We start from the raw sequence: 20,592 nt of genomic DNA, 5'->3' as shown, positions 1-20,592 counted from the left end.
CATTTCCTTGAATTTATAGCACTTTGGATGGGAGTGGATACTTTACACGTGTATAGTAATAAAGGTACTTGTTATCTAACATCACTGAGGTCCAATAAAATTTCACAACAACCCAAACTCAGACCTTATGCCTTTGAGGCCTGGTCACAAAGCAGCTTGGCTACTGATGATTGATTAGCTGTTTCTGTTGCCTTAAACATTTAGACTTTGAACAAGATTTCTTCTGATATGTAATTCAGCTGATTAAATAATGTGTTCTGCCAGCCAAACTGACATAGCTGACTTGCTCAATGACAGACTTGGGAGGTCTCAGACCAATGCTTAAGAATGTCAAGTGACAGTCAGTCTTGAAGCATGAATGTCACACTGTCTGTGTGTGAGCTTGATTATTGGGAGTGCCGTCTCTTGAATGGTCATAGGTATGAAAGGTGCATAACATCCATGGGTGTGACAACACAATACTGATAGGTGAAATCCTCCTAGTAACAGCGACAGTACGAGAGGAATGCAGGCTATCCAGACCTGAATTAAAGGTTAAAGCAGTCTGAAGCAAAGATTTTAAAAGACACATTTTTGAAGGAAATACCCTCTCAGCTATGATTATGATTTGTCTTTAACTAACTTGTCTGCATATTAATGAGCAGCTTGAGAACCCTCAGATTAATTTCCTTAGAGTTCGAGATGTCTCTGCTCTCTTTGCAGTCTTTACAACGTTTAAGTAAAAGATCAACACTGGGTGGCGCTAGAGCTATAATGATAGAAATTATTTTCCAGGTTGCTTAGCTACGTGGAAATATATAAATGTGAGACAAGTTGCTCAAGGCGAAACATGTCCTTAAGATTTACTGTTAGTGAGTCAGAAGAAAAGAATAAATATAACCTGTGCTATCAAGATGACTGAAAGAGTTAGTTGTAAATATGACTGTCAATACCAAACAGATAAATGCAGAAGCTACTTTCAGCTGCCCCTTTAGTAACAAAGTGTCACAGGTCTCTTGAATTTTGTAACGTGCAACAACTGCACTATTTAGAAGAAATTCAATCGGAAAAAAATCATATAATAATGCAGTGAATGCATTTCACTCTAATCCGAGCAATTTGAACATAAGAGGTTTGAGTCAACATCAGCACTTTCATTCAAGCATAAATGAGGCACATCGATGTGTGCGAGGAACCAATTAATTTCCTCTCCAGTCATGTAGAGAAACACATTAGGAGTCATTAGCTGCCATTAGAAACACAGTCCTACTAGGTTTTAGATCGTTAATATTCTCAATGAATGAAAAGAAACAAAATACGACAGATGCTTGAAAAAGATTAGGCACGTTTGAAACTAATTGCTTGAACTTTAAACACCACATTTCATTTCCCAGGATGAATGAAGGCTGACATAGTTCTATCCATATAGTTGATTTTGTCAAGGCACATTATGTCAGGTCAATACTGATGATGCTGCTGAGACACTATGATATAAAGAGATCAGAGTTAAAACGTAAAACCTAACAACCTACTTAGACTCTAATAGTAGCCCCATCTCCTGTGTGTGTGTGTGTGTGTGTGTGTGTCTGAGGCGGCTGGATATCGTCTCTGTCAGCTCTGCTCATGTTTGTGTCCTATATGGACTTCTACTCTGCCCAGGCATCCCTCCCCCTCCTCCCTATATTTACTGTAACTGGCCAGAGCTGAGAAAACCAGGGGTTAATAAGGGAGCAGCCTCTGGATGCGACTGCATCTTCAATACCGAATCATGCTCTTTTCATATCCTGCCACGTAGAGACCATTACAACTGCTATGATGCACTTCAAGAGAGCTGCTTTTCACTTCTAATATTTCACATGACAGCTGTGAGAACACAATTCTTCAGGTTTTGTCATGGCAGATGCATGCTGGCACTCTGACACTGATAATCTCTGGATGCTTTCTCGGTTGCTATGAGAAGAGACAGTAGACCTACCTCTCTCTTGTCATTGGGCCACTGCAATACTGTGCAGCCAATAAAGCACCACTAGGGCCTGTGTACCCCTTTGTCATTCTTTCTCGCTCTCTCTCCCTAAATAAATGCATCACCCCTCCACATGCACAGACATTTAAAGGGAATGCAGCGAAGCATGTTTGAAACATGACCTGCTAATTGCATCATCCGTTGCTATATCATACATGAAAGTATAAACACCTGTTTCCTTTTCCACCTTATACTGCAGTAGGGTGTTTTTTTGGCCTTTGCTTCCATTTTGATGTTACCCAACACAGTGTTTCTCCTTTTTTCTTTTTCTTTTTTATCTCTCTCCCTGGAGCTCCCCTGCACCCCTGTGTCACCCTTTAAAATATCGCCATCACCATCGCAATCTGGGTAATGCATAGCTGACGCACTTCGGTAATGTGCAGCTTTACTCTGAGGCAGTAATGAGAAGATAAAACAACCACACTCAGTGAATAATCCCCCCACAGCAGCACGGTGAAGATCAATTAAGAGGGACGGCAGATCGATAACTGCAGTCCTGGTGCCAGCTAAGGAGAAGTTCAAGAAGGTAGATCAAAGGGCAGGGTTCACAGCTACACAGGGTTCACTGTGTAAATGGAGCAATGCTAAATGGAATAGTGCAGCACGCAAAAAAAAAAAAAAAAAAAAAAAAAAAATCAAAGCAGTTTTAAAAATATGCAACTCTGTTTTTAAAGGCCACTCTTATTGCGGACAACGATTCCAAGAGCAATCCATCTGTGTATTTGTGTGTGCCAATTTTAGATCAACCTGGGAGGGGCCCTTGCTGTATTGACTTCTACAATTTAAATGTCCACAATCCAACTGTGCACAGTGTTCAAAAAATAGCCCTGCGGATTTGCCTTTGATCTATGAGGCCGTCCTTAGCCTCGACGATTATTTATCTGATGTAAAAAAGAAAAGTGAACTACGCATTTGCAGCGATTGTGTAAACAGAGAAGTAATTGATCAGCTAAATCAATGATAGCATCGCTCGGTTCAGACGTATGAAAATATCCCGGCATGCTGGCGACGCAAGGCTCGGCCAGGGAGGGGAGGGATGATGGAGCTAAGATGGCAGCCCAACTGAGGGTGCTGCCTCTCCGGGGTCAAGAAATATTCAAGAAACGAAGCAAAAAACGAAACTCGACAATGCGATTTTTCTAAATGAATGCTTTCGTTTCTGCTTTTTCGCGAGAAATTTCAGTTATGATTTGAGAGGATCATCCTTGGAGTCGAGCACCGTGTTGACGCTGCGGCCGGATCGCAAGACTACACTGGGTTTTTAGCTGCACCACCAGATTGGCTACAATTTGCGCTTATAACCGCTGAGGACCGTGGATGCTCGTTGTTGTTTTTTCGCAGTTCGTAGCGGACAAATGATGTGACGTGTGGCGGATACATCGACACGTGGATTGCGTCTGATGGCTAGAGATTATTTGGCTGTGATATCTTTTGTGTGATATATACATATATATGCATTGTTCTGCAAAACGATGATGTGTGCTGCTGCGGCAGCGGCCGCCGGTGGTGGGATTCTGCCCTCCTTATCGCCGTCGATGGGGCTGGGTGTCAGGGTCATTTCTGGAGCAGGAGCCGACCTCTCCACCGTCGGTTCGGGGATGGGTTCTTGCCCGACACCCGGAGTCCAGTCGGATTGTCGGACTCGGTACCAGCTTTTACTCTCAGGACGAGCCCTGGCGGAGAGATACAGACGGATTTATACCACCGCCATCAACGATAAAGAGCAAGGGATAAATCAAGGAAGGTGAGCGGATAAAATGAAATCAAAAATATCGCGGAGGCTGGGCTGTCATTCGTAGGGCTAACCAGGCTAACGAAGCTAAGAGTAACCCTTGCTCAGTGGTGCGTCAGTCAATACCAATGAGCTAACTTCCACGTATATTTCTTATTATATATGGTTCTGGTTGCATCTCATTTTTTGTCACACAAGCGCGTGTTTTAACTACGGGTAGTATTTCAGGAACTCCATAATTTGTTTGCGGGTTAGCTTGCTAGGTAGCAATTTTGACTTCGACTTCCTTAGCTTATGGGAGCCATCTAAGCTAACGTTACGTTAGTTCACCCTGATGCGAGGGCTTTGCATTCCCGGTGCAAACTGCTTCGGCTATGAACTGACACACTGTGACTAAAACGCAAGCTTTTTCTACTCGAGACATGTCCACTAGCGAAAAACCTCTCTGTGGGGTGGGTTCGCGTCCAAAACGAGCTAGCCGGCTAGCTGTCATGGGAGTAGTTTGTGATGTTTTGAGTGAGGTGCGATCCGGCTAAATGCAAACATGCGCCCCACTTGTGTAATATATTTGTTTACTTATGTATTTATTTATTAAACTGTCATTTTACTTCATTGTCACCGGCCAAGTTGTGGTGTTGTGTGTCTAATTAGGCCCAACGGCGTCATTGTGAGCTAGCTATTGGGAGCATCCGACCTTTCACCAGGTTATCTTAACTTAAACCGGTTAAAGGGAGAGGAAAAAAAGTCACGAGGCTGACTTTGGCTTGCTGTGTATTTAAAAAATAAACGACAAACAAATAAAGAAACAAACACAAAACATTAACTGCTTATTGCTACTGTGCTCACACTTGTTTGAAACGTGAGCCGTGTTTGGGTGAGGATGTGTGGGGAATTTGCTGAACTCATTTGCTGTTCTAGCATAAGCGGGTAATACACTTACGTCATTCTAGTAAGTCAGGTTGTAGACTGAATAGCTGGATCATCGCTGCATCCTCCCCTCACAAATCCAATTGCTGTTCTCAGTGTGTACAATGGTTGCTTTAACCAAGGACCAACATAATGCTGAACGCTACTCTGTTTTTATAAACAAATGTTGAATTAATTGGTGTATATGAAGGAGCAGGCAGAAGAAAATCCTCAGTCTGTCTAGTTGGTTGCTCATGTCCTTTTCAACTAACATCTGCCACCAGATGTTTATTTAAAAAGTGCTTATTTAAGAAGTTGCTTATTTAAAAAGTCATAGGCATGCTCAGTTGGCCTGTTTTGGAAGCTCTTTGGAGAAAGTTGCTAAAAAGGAGTATCTGGATCAGCCTTGATTGAGACCTGATATCATGCTATTTGTATGGTGCTGGAAAGCAATATTCAGCTATGCTATTAAGTAAAAAAAAAATAGGACACTTAAAACCTGTAAATATTTTATGCTTTTTTGTAGTGAGTAACTGTGGTGACTAATTTTAGTGGCGTTTCTATTTCTAGCTTCGTATTACATCTTATTGACAGGTGGATTTGTAAGAGAGACTGGCCACAAAAAGTCACTGCAAAACAGATTTCAGTGACAGCTCAAAGGCATCAAAGGGGAATTTCTGCAGTAACAAACTAGTGCCTATTTTGGGAAGGTTTGATATGAGAGGCAACAGTGAATGTGAATTTCCTGATGCACTTATGGCGGTTAAGCAAGATGAACTGTGCTTATAGATCTCTTTGCTCGCTCTGCAGAGTGAAACAAAAATGAAATCGACACAGTTGTGTGGGACGTTAGAAAGAATTTAAGATTTTGACATTGAAATAGTTTGAAACCTTGCATGAAGAAGAATTGTTTACCTTCCCTCATGTCTGAAGTGTTACTATGTGCTGTCTCTTTAAGTACAATGTTGACCTTTGCTTTAAAAATAAAGTGATCCAGTTGTGCACATTTCATTTTTACACTTCCACCTTTGGATGATAGCTTGAGCAAGCTTCTACATCGTTTGAATGTTAACAAGAAGTCCAGAGTTTTTGCTTAAAAAGAGCACAGTTTTGCAAAACTAACGGATCACTGTTTGCTTCCAGGGGAAAGAAGGCATTGAGTAAGAAGAAACTTAAAAGGCGACAGAAGGTCAAGTCAAAAGTCAAATCAAGAACAAAGGTAAGAGGCACTTCAATGTCTAAAAGCTGTTAGGCAATATTAAACTTTGACTTGGACAACCTTTGCTGTACTTGTAAATCCTTAATTCACATTGCTACTACTCTGTAAAAAGTAGTAGGAAATAATCACTCATAACCCTCTCAGTGCTCCTTAAAATATTTAATAAGCATAACACATACTTTATGTATTTAAATTTCTCTCCTCGTGTGAATGAAAACATCAGTTTTATTTCGTAACTGCCATGTTTGCAAATGTGTTGGTATGTCTTTTTAGCTGGCTTGACTCTATTGAACGAATTGAACAGATTAAGGATGAGATTAAAGGCGAGATTAGCTCCTGTGTTGTCTGGAGGGTATTTGGCACAAACATTGTTTTTTGTTAAGTCGGGGCCGATCGGGCGTCAGTAAGCCCGTCCACACAAGAAGCTGACGTGGTGGATAGGCGGAATGAGAGACACATGGGAGTGGCTCTGACTTGTTCATGATGGCCTGTTGCCGAGCAACCTAATGTGTTCCACATCTCCACGGCAACTGTTTCCTGCTTCAGTCTCCTCCTTCCAAAGAGGGATTCTAGCCTGCATCAGATGATGCTGTTGTGTTTCTCTTTCAGGTGGAGACCTTGCAGGGCCAGCATTTGTTAACAAATCCTAAGATTTATACATTTTGACCTTGGACTGCTCATCTTTTTTTGTCCTACAAAACCATGAGTTCCTGCAGTCTGCCTTTGGTGCTGTTCAGTCCCAGTTAACTCGACTTAAGTTAACTTTTTATTGCATAAAAACTGCATTTTCTTCACGCAGTTGTAAAGTTGTCCAACTCTTGGTTTTTGTGGTTTTTGTTTGTAACAATTTTTGCTGCCCTCTTGGCCAGGTCACTCCTTAAAAAAAAAAAAAGGTGTGAAACTCAGTGAGACCTAATAACAAAATCTGCAATAAGCACAGTCACCTTTGATTATGTCTCATGTTTTTTTTTTGTTTTTTTTTTAATTAATTTTTTCTCGTGTTTGATAGCTTGGTCTCCTTTCATGATTTCTTGTATATTTCTTAGACTTTTTTAAAAAATTATGTTTTTGAGGAGCTTACAGGCATAAGCAACAGAGATTAACATGATAATAGCAGAAGAGAAAAGAGGCTTTACTCGGACTTCTTTCGTCATCTTTCTCCTCAAGTGTTCCAGACAAGCAATCCGGCGTAGAGTGGCCGAGTCAGCTCAGGTTGAATTGCTCACAACGCTATAAGATATTCTGTGTGGTAGGCAAGGCTGGCTGGCAGGGAGGCATAAAAATGTGGGCTCTTACTCTGGCAGTCGTGCTCTATTTGTATGTGTTGTGCTCACTCTTGCTCTTTCACGCCTCTGACACTCGTGTAGTCAGACAAGAGCGTGGTTTGAAAGCTTTTCTCTCCCCCCTCCCTGTCTGCTTCTGTGCTTACAAACGTGAAAGTAGAGTGAGCATAAAGCCAGAGCATAAACACTTATCATCCTAATGAAGAGGATGATGTAATGTCTTGTGTAAAGTGAAATGTGTTTTCTGTGCCATTTAGAAAAACTGTCATTATAATACCAACATAATCGTGCAAAGTAATACATTGAAAAGAATACTGTCAAACTTGTATATTAATGTCTTATTAAAGACAAACACGGGCAGTGAGCATGAGACATTTCATTCAGTGGATTTAAGAGATGTGAGGGCTTTCTAAATTAGTCATGCTATGGCAGATAATGTGATGCTGTCTTTGTACACTAGGAACTCCCCTACCTGTGTCACACACCACAGGTGATGTAGTGTTCTTGCAACAGTTCTTTTTTTGTGTAAGTAATACTTTAATGATTTCAAAGAAAGGAATGCCTAAAACATCACATCTAAATAATATATCCTAAGGTTATATTCATATACAACTATTCTGCACTTGCGAGATACAGTTTGGAAATGTCCATAAAGAGCACATTTCCAGTTCAGAATATTCAGACCGTTGCATCTGCAAACTATTTCCAGCTTTCTCAGGTGGTTTGTGAAATAATGCAAGTGCTGGGGAAGGTTAGGCATCTAAAACCTGGATTGAATTCATTTAAAAAATGAATGAATGAATGAATGAATGAATGAATAAATAAATGTGAAGGAAATAAAGTCTGGGGACTGTTGAGAGTTAATGTGTTTGTCCCAGTCCTCAATTGCATGTACTTTAGTTGCCGCACTAAATAAATGTGACCACTTCCTGTATTTGAACTACTTTTTGACATTGTAGCTGTATGAATGTTTTGATACATGGGAAATGTGAAATAATTTTGACGAATGACGTGGCAAATATAATCAATAGTGTCTCTGTTTCTGCACGCATTTCAACAAACGAAGAAGAAATAAATACCACAGCACATTAATGTGCATAAAGTATCAAAATGGAAAGGAAGTGATCAAATGTCACCAGTAGGTGTGGGTAGCTGGGCCATATTATTTGGGTTAATACTGGTTAAAAACAAAGGAGGTTATAAGGTGTTATCAGAGCAAAGTAATAATTCCCTAGGCAGGATGACAACACAATCCCAGACATGTCTGAGAATGAGAGCAGTGCATCAACCTCGAGTGACAATTTAGTACCTAAAAAGAAAAAAGAAGGCATGCCCTTCAATAAAGCGCAGTATTTTGCCAAATATACAATAAAGCTTTTCTAGCTAAAGGTGAAAACAACAAACTTGTTTGACCACTTAAGTCAAAAACACACAGTTCAGTATATCCAGGCTCTGAAGGGATGTAAAAGGGGGGGATGAACTGGTGATTGACCTAAAAGTAAACTAGTGACTCAATCAAGCGTTGCTGGAGCGCTCCTGTCAAAAGGAAGAGCAAACGTGGATGGAAACTAATGACATGGTTGTGTGGTGGAAAAGGAGGGCTTTAGCAATTAAAAGCTGGAACCAAGAAAAAACCAGGTGGAAAATATTTGTCAGTTTTTAATATGTGACAGTATTGCGCAGTTCTTGAATGGTTACAAGGAGATGTCACTTTAGTCATGGTTAAAATAAAATGTTAAGATGCTATCTTACTACTTTTGTGCCTACATTACATTTGACTTATTCTGTGACACTGCATATAATGCTGTGTCACTACTATTTCTCTGTAATGCTGCTGGCACTTTGAAGCAGTAGATTCAGATTTTAAATGAGGTACTCTGTCCTCAATGACAGTGGCTCATTGGAAAAGAAGGCTGGAAGATGGCCTTCATTTCATTTGGACTAATAAATGCTACTGCCGTGCAAGCTTCAGTAATCGATAAAATCTTGTCCAGTATTTTCTATATCATCATAAATATAATTATAGCAAAGTTCTTTAAATGTTGAATTTTGAGGCTGTTTCCCATCACTGATCTGTTTATTACAAAAAAGTCTATATCAATCTTAATCACAGATTTTTGTAGAAAGTCTATCTAGAGATTTCCTGTTTGACTTCCTCAAAATTGAACAAAAGCAATTCTGCAAATTCATTTTTATTTTTATTTTTAATAAATATTGTAGGCTGAAGCGTCATTGCTCATTTCCTTCTTTGGGGAATGTGCTGACAGAACTAAATACCTCAAATCAAAGATGCTCTTTGAACTGATGATTGATCTTATTTATGATACTATGTGCAACCAATAGGAAGAAACTGCAGGACAAAGCCAGAAAACATGATGACAATGATCAGCAAGTATAGCACCACACATTCAATTTAACATGTGTAGTGGAGGCACCTCTGTCTGATTATAAAGTTAGTGCAGTCCTAGAGAGTTGATATTTCTTTTGTTAATGCGTCCTGCATAAATCGCTGATTGAGACATTTCACCCTAATCACAAATGTAAATCACTGGTAGGTAGGCTTGGATGTCTAGCAGACAGAGGTGATCTGTCAAAAGACCAGGGACATGGTATAAAACCTGATTAATGGGTTAGCAAGGTATGCTGAACTTCATGTCAGAGTTTACATTGTTGGAAGTAGCTGAAGATAGCTCTCACTTAATCTGGCTAGATCACCATGGTAACTGATGGTGGACACATAAGCTGGTTTAAAATTCACAGCTTATTTTATTTTTTCTGTCTTTCTGATCAAATGCTACATCAAAGGCCACCTTTTAGCACGTACAGATTCTTGAGTTAAAAAGCTTGAGTTAAAACAGACAGTTGCTAGGCTGACTGGGGTTTGGTTTGAACTTGTTTTAGAGTACATCTGTTAGGCAATTCATGATGCTATGGACTAAAAGTCAGGATATCTTGTCTTCAATTTATCTTTCATCTGTGGTCCATGACTTCTTGTTGCTCAGTAAAGGGTTGGTTGCAGTAGCTTAGGACTGCTAATGTATTGCAAACATATATGGAAATTCTATACCACTCTCCATGATGGTGCTCTCCACACTGCTCTCTCAAATGGCATGAAATGATGAGTAATGCTCCTGAAAAATTTAATTTATCATTATACTGCTGCGGCTCTTGTAGTGATGGTGTAAAAAGCTATTTTGGTGAAGTGTGCTGCATGTGAACCCACAATATTGAGTTTGGCTGCTACTTCAAATATGTCTCAAAGCCTAGTGCTGTCATACAGAGATGAGCTGCAGAAGTAACAGTTAAAAATTAAATAAAAGCTACTGCAATTGCTTTATGTAGATGGAGACATGTCTATAGCGATCAGAACGTATTGTTTTGATCATATAAATCATTTTTATTCACATAATTGATACATGATATAACCAGATTTTTTTTTTCCCCTTCTTTTTTGTATTTAAGAACATTTATAAAGTAACAAACCGTAGGTACGACTTTATGTTGTAATTTAAGTACCTCTTTGCACTAAAGATTTTGGTTTCTTTTATCTAGCATTAACTCCAAATCTTTGAATTACATTTAATCAGATGACCATCTAGTCTAATAATGTCTTCATGCTTATTAATATAGGGTTGAAGCTTGAACGGTTTGGAAGCAAGACACAAAAAAAATTGTATAAATATTAATCAAACAATAAATGTCTTGGTATCCAGTTCTTGTAGAGACGGGCCAAAACTGCTGAGCTTCTTGCATTAAACCCACAGCTTCAGCTTGCAGGATTTTGATGTACCTTACCCTTCGGTTTTTACTTTATCTCCTCAGAAATCATATTTTCCTTGCTTCATGGGTTGTTACAGTCTTCTGTGTTCAAAAAGGCTTTAAGTGCTCCGTGCAGACAATGTGCTCCTTTGTAAATACTGCACAGTCACTTGGTCACAAGAGGCTAGGTAGGAAAGCAGGAGACATAAGTGTTAGATGAGGGCTGGAGGCTGATTTGAGCTGAAAATGAATGACCTTTCTTCCCAAATAGATGACATCACCCTCTGTGACGGTGATGCCAAAAGTGCAACACTGGGAGAGAGGGACAATCGATCAATGTGATTCTCTAGAGGTTGCCTCAGGACTGTAGATCAAAATGCTTTGCTTGGTGGGATGGTGAAAGCTTATCAGTTAGTTTATCAAGTTTCTCTGTGAGCTGTAGTTTCTCCAGTGATTATTTGGATTGGAGTCCTTAATCTTTGATGTAATGATTAGGATGCAAATTCTCCCTGTTGACTGGTCCAACTCGTTTACATCAGTGATGGCTGACTTGATATTACAAACAGCACTTAGTGTAACACAATTAAACAACATGCAAGAGGCACCATCAGCAAGACTTCTCTAAAATGTCTTTTTGTTTCTAATCCCAGTAGGCATGGGTAGAGATTGTAGACTGTTTGCCTGTTCAGTGTTAATAATTGAACCTTTTAATTGTGTGGATGCTTTAAGCATCCACACTATTGAGTTCCTGTTTCTCTTTATTGTGTGGATGCTTTAAGCATCCACACTATTGAGTTCCTGTTTCTCTTTATTGTGTGGATGCTTTAAGCATCCACACTATTGAGTTCCTGTTTCTCTTTATTCTTTATTATTATTCTTCAAGTTGCTTCCGTACACTTTTCGCCGTAGAACTACTTCCACAATTTTCAGCCGATTTTCACCGTTCAAATTTTAAACTATTCTGCTATTTTTGCTCTTTCCGGCTATGACTTTTGCTATTTTTTGCTATTATACTTTTTAAAATATTAAGCTTTTTTCCTTTAATTTGTCCCATTGAAATGAATGGGAAACTTCAGCAATTCTGCTAAAATTTGCTTGTTTTTGAAACTTAACTACTTCCTCATACTTTCACCTAGAACAACCATTCAAATTTTAAAATGTTCACAAATTATTGGGCTATTCAGGTATGATTCAGCTTTTTCAAATCTTTTACTGTTTTACTTTTATGCCTCTTAAAGTTTTGAGTTGCAAAATTGTGATTTTTCACAAAATACATGTGTTGTTATGGTTGCTATGCTCTTGGCTTCCAGTGTGCCACTGAAGGTTTTGCAATTTTCACTTCATGTCCGAACAACTTCCTGCTACTTGCTCAATTTTCACTCAACTTCCACAAATTATACATCAAAACGTAGGTATTTTTGCTGGCTTTCAGAAAATGTCACCATCATTGTTGTGGGATTTATATAATTTTGGCAAATCTCCTCAGACTAACACAAGGTCAGAAAACTCTCCATATAAAGTCAATGGAGAGTTTGTTCAAAATCACCGCTGCATTTCTGTAATGAGAGGCATATTCGAATCGTCATATCTCCTTAACGAAGCAAAGTTAAGACATGAGGCTTGTCCCGGTATATCTTCAGACACTCGTGACGCTCACAATTCAAGAATTATTTTCTCACCTATTACCGTTCTGAAATGAGTTGGACTTGTTTGAGGGTAGGAAATTTGTCCTTCGCTCAGATTTCTTCAGATTTCAAACTGTGGAAATGAACCACTTTTTTCTCTCGTCATAACTTTTTGTTGGATTTCCACAGAGACCTGAAAATTTCCATGATTGTTCACCAAACCCTGCTGTCTCTTACGGTGAAAGAATGATATCGATACTCCAAATAGATTTCGAGTTAGAAAGCGTTGTTTGAGGGCAAGTCAAGGCAGTTTTTGCTTCGCTCTACTCAGTTATGGTGCATTAGAAGTCAAATATCTTTAATAATTCATATTTTAATGATAAATTGTAAACACTGGAAGATTCCCCCATCTCTTCTGAACAAAACGGTGTAAGAATGACCGCTCTAGCCCCTACGGTTAGGAAATTATTTTCATTTGTTTGAGGGGAGTCGTCACTATGAGAAATAGGCTGCAATAATCCTGTGCCTCTCTGTGCTGCGTGTGTAAAAAGAGGCACATGTTTTGGCGGGAAAAAGTACACAGGCTCTCTGATTGGTGGATTCAAATTCAGCAGCTCCCAGGCTGACCTAGAAACTTACTTCTCTCTCCCTGTGCATTTTTTTGCTGATTTTTTCATTTAACAAGTATATTTGAGGGACCCTCAGCATGTTCAGCATTTTTTCAGCTGTCCATTTTGCTTTTCCAATTTTTCTGTTTAACTTATTACTATTGTGCTAAATAATACTATTTCTGCTATTTTATAAGATTTGTGCCTAATATAGTATTTCTGCTAAATTACAATATTTCTGCTTTTTATACTATTTGTGCTAAAACATAGTATTTCTACTAAATGTAGTATTTATGCTTAATCATACTATTTCTGCTTTTTATGGGATTTGTGCCTAATATAGTATTTCTGCTTTTTATAGGATTTTTGCTCAAACATAGTATTTCTACTAAATGTAGTGTTTATGCTTAATCATCCTATTTCTGCTTTTTATAGGATTTGTGCTTAATATAGTATTTCTGCTAAATTATAGTATTTCTGCTTTTTATAGTATTTATGCTTAATCATAGTATTTCTATATATTTCTGCCAGGTCCCCAGGCAGCCAATCCTCTGTGAGGACTGAGAAATTCAAATTTTCAAATCAGGGCCTGCACGGCTTCCCAGCCAATCATATATGTGTCCTGAGGCATTCAAATTTGCATATTGGGGCCTTCATGGCTTCTAAGCCAGCCAATCATATCTGAGGGCTGAGGAATTCAAATCCACAAATCAGGGCCTGCACAGCTTCCCAGCCAGCCAATCATGTATGTGGGCTCCAGGTATTCAAATTTGCATATTGGGGAATTCGTGGCTTCTAAGTCAACAAGTCATCCATGTCATATATCTCTAAAAATTCATATTTTAATGATAAATTGTCAACACTTGAAGATTCCCCCATCTCTTCTGAACAAAACGGTGTAAGAATGACCGCTCTAGCCCCTATGGTTAGGAAATTATGGTCATTTGTTTGAGGGGAATCCTCACTATGTGAAATAAACTGAAAGAAGCAGGTCTATGTCTCTGTGCTGCGTGTGTAAAAAGATGCACCTGTTTTGGCGGGAAAACGTAAACAGCCTCTCTGATTGGTGGATTCAAATTCAGCAGCTCCCAGGCTGACCTAGAAACTTAGTCCTCTCTCCCTGTGTGTGTGTGTGTGTGTGTGTGTGTGTGTGTGTGTGTGTGTGTGTGTTTGTTTAGTGGGAGAGAGAGAACCCTACCCTTATTTGGCAGCATGTCATTGTAGGATTTAAATTGAATATAGTTAGACTGATTGACTGGATTAGAGCCTTTTGTTTGTGTGTCCCTCTCTGCATTTCTGTTTCAATATGCCTCCATATTTGTAATTTTGTAAGTTATTGCTATTCTGCTAAATCATAGTATTTCTGGTACTTTTCGGTACTTGTGCTAAATACAGTATTTCTGCTAAATTATATTATTTCTGCTTTATTATACTATTTGTGCTAAAACATAGTATTTCTACTAAATGTAGTATTTCTGCTTTTTATACTATTTGTGCTAAATTATAATATTTCTGCTTTTTATACTATTTGTGCTAAATTATAATATTTCTGCTTTTTATAGTATTTGTGCTAAAACATAGTATTTCTACTAAATGTAGTATTTATGCTTAATCATAGTATTTCTATATATATCTGCCAGGTCCCCAGGCAGCCAATCCTCTGTGAGGACTGAGAAATTCAAATTTTCAAATCAGGGCCTGCACGGCTTCCCAGCCAATCATATATGTGTCCTGAGGCATTCAAATTTGCATATTGGGGCCTTCATGGCTTCTAAGCCAGCCAATCATATCTGAGGGCTGAGGAATTCAAATCCACAAATCAGGGCCTGCACAGCTTCCCAGCCAGCCAATCATGTATGTGGGCTCCAGGTATTCAAATTTGCATATTGGGGAATTCGTGGCTTCTAAGTCAACAAGTCATCCATGTCATATATCTCTAAAAATTCATATTTTAATGATAAATTGTCAACACTTGAAGATTCCCCCATCTCTTCTGAACAAAACGGTGTAAGAATGACCGCTCTAGCCCCTATGGTTAGGAAATTATGGTCATTTGTTTGAGGGGAATCCTCACTATGTGAAATAAACTGAAAGAAGCAGGTCTATGTCTCTGTGCTGCGTGTGTAAAAAGATGCACCTGTTTTGGCGGGAAAACGTAAACAGCCTCTCTGATTGGTGGATTCAAATTCAGCAGCTCCCAGGCTGACCTAGAAACTTAGTCCTCTCTCCCTGTGTGTGTGTGTGTGTGTGTGTGTGTGTGTGTGTGTGTGTGTGTGTGTGTGTGTGTGTGTGTGTGTGTGTGTGTGTGTGTGTGTGTGTGTGTGTTTAGTGGGAGAGAGAGGACCCTGCCCTTATTTGACAGCATATCATTGTAGGATTTAAATTGAACATAGTTAGACTGGTTGACTGGATTAGAGCCTGTGTTTGTGTGTCCCTCTGTGCATTTGTGTTTCAATAAGTTATTACTATTCTGCTAAATCATAGTATTTCTGGTACTTTTCGGTACTTGTGCTAAATACAGTATTTCTGCTAAATTATAGTATTTCTGCTTTTTATAGGATTTGTTCCTAACATAGTATTTCTGCTAAATTATACTATTTCTGCTTTTTATAGGATTTGTGCTTAACATAGTATTTCTGCTAAATTATAGTATTTCTGCTTTTTATACTATTTGTTCTAAATTATAGTATTTCTGCTTTTTATAGGATTTGTGCTTAATATAGTATTTCTGCTAAATTATAGTTTTTCTTCTTTTTATAATATTTGTGCTAAAACATAGTATTTCTACTAAATGTAGTATTTATGCTTAATAATAGTATTTCTATATATTTCTGCCAGGTCCCCAGGCAGCCAATCCTCTGTGAGGACTGAGACATTCAAATTTTCAAATCAGGGCCTGCACAGTTTCCCAGCCAATCAAATAAGTGTCCTGAGGCATTCAAATTTGCATATTGGGGCCTTCGTGGCTTCTAAGCCAGCCAATCATATCCGAGGGCTGAGGAATTCAAACCCACAAATCAGGGCCTGCACGGCTTCCCAGCCAGCCAATCACATATGTGGTCTCAGGCATTCAAATTTGCATATTGGGGAATTCGTGGCTTCTAAGTCAACAAGTCATCCATGTCATATATCTCTAAAAATTCATATTTTAATATTAAATTGTCAACACTTGAAGATTCCCCCATCTCTTCTGAACAAAACGGTGTAAGAATGACCGTTCTAGCCCCTACGGTTAGGAAATTACGGTCATTTGTTTGAGGGGAGTCGTCACTATGAGAAATAGACTGCAAAAATCCTGTGTCTCTCTGTGCTGCTGCGTGTGTAAACAGATGCACCTGTTTTGGTGGGGAAAAGTGCACAGCCTCTCTGATTGGTGGATTCAAATTCACCAGCTCCCAGGCTGACCTAGAAACTTACTTCTCTCTCCCTGTGTGTGTGTGTGTGTGTGTGACAGAGAGAGAGAGAGAGAGAGAGAGAGAGAGAAAGGCTTTTAATGGGATGATCTCATTCTAAGATTTAAATTCAATATATTTAGACTGGCTGACTGAATTGGATCTTGTGTGTGGGTCTCTCTGTGCATGTGTGTTTCCTCATGTCTACATATTTGTGATTGTGTGGCTGTAATTAATTTTTTTGCAGATTTTTGTCATTTAACAAGTATATTTGAGGGACCCTCAGCATGTTCAGCATTTTTTCAGCTGTCCATTTTGCTTTTCCAATTTTTCTGTTTAACTTATTACTATTGTGCTAAATCAAACTATTTCTGCTATTTTATAGGATTTGTGCTTAATATACTATTTCTGCTTTTATAGGATTTGTGCTTAATATAGTATTTCTTCTAAATGTAGTATTTATGCTTAATCATACTATTTCTGCTTTTCATAGTATTTGTGCTTAATATAGTATTTCTGCTAAATTTAGGATTTCTGATTAATTATAGTTTTTCTACTAAATCATAGTACAGTATTTCTGCTTTTTATGGGATTTGTGCTAAAACAAAGTATTTCTACTAAATGTAGTTTTTGTGCTTAATCATACCATTTCTGCTTTTTATAGGATTTGTGCTTAATATAGTATTTCTGCTAAATTATAGTATTTCTGCCAAATTATAATATTTGTGCTAAAACATAGTCTCAATTTAAAATTACAATATTCATAGTTCATCACAGTGTCTCTGGTAAATCACAATATTTCTGCTCTGTTGTACTATTTTTCTAAATCATAGTGTTTCTGTAATGTTTAAGTATTTTTGGCTAAATATATTCTTTCTGTTATCTTATACTATTTCTCCTAAATTCTTGTATTTTTGAGAAGTTATCATGTTTCTGGTAAGTTACAATATTTCTGCTAAATTCTGCTATGCTATTGTATTTCTGCCAAGTATTATGTTTCCTCTAAGATATTGCAGTTCTGCTAAGTTATTCCATTTTAGCAAACTTCTTTTGCTTCTGCAAAGTTTTTACAATTTCTGCAACTTTTCAGCTTTTTCAGCTACTTTTTGCATACAGCTTCAGCTTTAAAGCATCCACACTGCATTTTCGCAGGAAATGCAAATTTTTCTAGTTCTTTATTATTATTCTTCAAGTTGCTTCCGTACACTTTTCGCCGTAGAACTACTTCCACAATTTTCAGCCGATTTTCACCGTTCAAATTTTAAACTATTCTGCTATTTTTGCTCTTTCCGGCTATGACTTTTGCTATTTTTTGCTATTATACTTTTTAAAATATTAAGCTTTTTTCCTTTAATTTGTCCCATTGAAATGAATGGGAAACTTCAGCAATTCTGCTAAAATTTGCTTGTTTTTGAAACTTAACTACTTCCTCATACTTTCACCTAGAACAACCATTCAAATTTTAAAATGTTCACAAATTATTGGGCTATTCAGGTATGATTCAGCTTTTTCAAATCTTTTACTGTTTTACTTTTATGCCTCTTAAAGTTTTGAGTTGCAAAATTGTGATTTTTCACAAAATACATGTGTTGTTATGGTTGCTATGCTCTTGGCTTCCAGTGTGCCACTGAAGGTTTTGCAATTTTCACTTCATGTCCGAACAACTTCCTGCTACTTGCTCAATTTTCACTCAACTTCCACAAATTATACATCAAAACGTAGGTATTTTTGCTGGCTTTCAGAAAATGTCACCATCATTGTTGTGGGATTTATAGAATTTTTGCAAATCTCCTCAGACTAACACAAGGTCAGAAAACTCTCCATATAAAGTGAATGGAGAGCTTGTTCAAAATCACCGCTGGATTTCTGTAATGAGAGGCATATTCGAATCGTCATATCTCCTTAACGAAGCAAAGTTAAGACATAAGGCTTGTCCCCGAATATCTTCAGACACCCCTGACGCTCACAATTCAAGAATTTCTTTCTCACCTATTACCGTTCTGAAATGAGTTGGACTTGTTTGAGGGTAGGAAATTCGTCCTTCGCTCAGATTTCTTCAGATTTCAAACTGTGGAAATAAACCACTTTTTTCTCTCGTCATAACTTTTTGTTGGATTTCCACAGAGACCTGAAAATTTCCATGATTGTTCACCAAAGCCTGCTGTCTCTTACGGTGAAAGAATGATATCGATACTCCAAATAGATTTCGAGTTAGAAAGCGTTGTTTGAGGGCAAGTCAAGGCAGTTTTTGCTTCGCTCTACTCAGTTATGGTGCATTACAAGTCAAATATCTTTAATAATTCATATTTTAATGATAAATTGTAAACACTGGAAGATTCCCCCATCTCTTCTGAACAAAACGGTGTAAGAATGACCGCTCTAGCCCCTACGGTTTGGAAATTATGGTCATTTGTTTGAGGGGAGTCGTCACTATGAGAAATAGGCTGCAATAATCCTGTGCCTCTCTGTGCTGCGTGTGTAAAAAGAGGAACATGTTTTGGCGGGAAAAAGTACACAGGCTCTCTGATTGGTGGATTCAAATTCACCAGCTCCCAGGCTGACCTAGAAACTTACTTCTCTCTCCCTGTGCATTTTTTTGCTGATTTTTTCATTTAACAAGTATATTTGAGGGACCCTCAGCATGTTCAGCATTTTTTCAGCTGTCCATTTTGCTTTTCCAATTTTTCTGTTTAACTTATTACTATTGTGCTAAATAATACTATTTCTGCTATTTTATAAGATTTGTGCCTAATATAGTATTTCTGCTAAATTACAATATTTCTGCTTTTTATACTATTTGTGCTAAAACATAGTATTTCTACTAAATGTAGTATTTATGCTTAATCATACTATTTCTGCTTTTTATGGGATTTGTGCCTAATATAGTATTTCTGCTTTTTATAGTACTTTTGCTCAAACATAGTATTTCTACTAAATGTAGTGTTTATGCTTAATCATCCTATTTCTGCTTTTTATAGGATTTGTGCTTAATATAGTATTTCTGCTAAATTATAGTATTTCTGCTTTTTATAGTATTTGTGCTAAAACATAGTATTTCTACTAAATGTAGTATTTATGCTTAATCATAGTATTTCTATATATTTCTGCCAGGTCCCCAGGCAGCCAATCCTCTGTGAGGACTGAGAAATTCAAATTTTCAAATCAAGGCCTGCACGGCTTCCCAGCCAATCATATATGTGTCCTGAGGCATTCAAATTTGCATATTGGGGCCTTCATGGCTTCTAAGCCAGCCAATCATATCTGAGGGCTGAGGAATTCAAATCCACAAATCAGGGCCTGCACGGCTTCCCAGCCAGCCAATCATATATGTGGTCTCAGGCATTCATATTTGCATATTGGGGAATTCGTGGCTTCTAAGTCAACAAGTCATCCATGTCATATATCTCTAAAAATTCACATTTTAATGATAAACTGTTAACACTGGAAGATTCCCCCATCTCTTCTGAACAAAACAGTGTAAGAATGATCGCTCTAGCCCCTACGGTTAGGAAATTATGGTAATTTGTTTGAGGGGAGTCCTCACTATGAGAAATAGGCTGCAATAATCCTGTGCCTCTCTGTGCTGCTGCGTGTGTAAAAAGATGCACCTGTTTTGGCGGGAAAACGTAAACAGCCACTCTGATTGGTGGATTTAAATTTGGCAGCTCTCTCCCTGTGTGTGTGTGTGTGTGTGTGTGTGTGTGTGTGTGTGTTTAGTGGGAGAGAGAGGACCCTGCCCTTATTTGGCAGCATGTCATTGTAGGAGTTAAATTGAATATAGTTAGACTGGTTGACTGGATTAGAGCCTGTGTTTGTGTGTCCCTCTGTGCATTTGTGTTTCAATGAGTTATTACTATTCTGCTAAATCATAATATTTCTGGTACTTTTCGGTACTTGTGCTAAATACAGTATTTCTGCTAAATTATAGTATTTCTGCTTTTTATAGGATTTGTGCCTAACATAGTATTTCTGCTAAATTATAGTATTTCTGCTTTTTATAGGATTTGTGCTTAACATAGTATTTCTGCTAAATTATAGTATTTCTGCTTTTTATACTATTTGTTCT

General features: G+C 38.1%; 1 protein-coding gene across 12 annotated transcripts in view; it reads left to right on the top strand.

The window, feature by feature from the left end:
* The first annotated feature begins 3,020 nt into the window (after window positions 1–3,020).
* The window catches only part of mycbp2 (MYC binding protein 2), an 84,023-nt gene continuing 66,451 nt past the window's right edge, over window positions 3,021–20,592 (top strand). For all 12 annotated transcript variants that reach the window (XM_026145400.2, XM_026145407.2, XM_026145406.2 and 9 more), the window contains exons 1-2: window positions 3,021–3,746; window positions 5,784–5,859. In XM_026145400.2, coding sequence (XP_026001185.1) covers window positions 3,475–3,746; window positions 5,784–5,859 — 348 coding nt within the window. In that variant the 5' untranslated portion in view covers window positions 3,021–3,474. The remainder of the gene's footprint in view (window positions 3,747–5,783; window positions 5,860–20,592) is intronic.

Source organism: Astatotilapia calliptera, chromosome 16 (genome assembly GCF_964374335.1).
Source record: "Astatotilapia calliptera chromosome 16, fAstCal68.1, whole genome shotgun sequence".
Lineage (NCBI taxonomy): Eukaryota > Metazoa > Chordata > Actinopteri > Cichliformes > Cichlidae > Astatotilapia > Astatotilapia calliptera.
The sequence above is the reverse complement of the archived record's forward strand: the minus strand, read 5'-3'. Positions and strand labels throughout refer to the sequence as shown.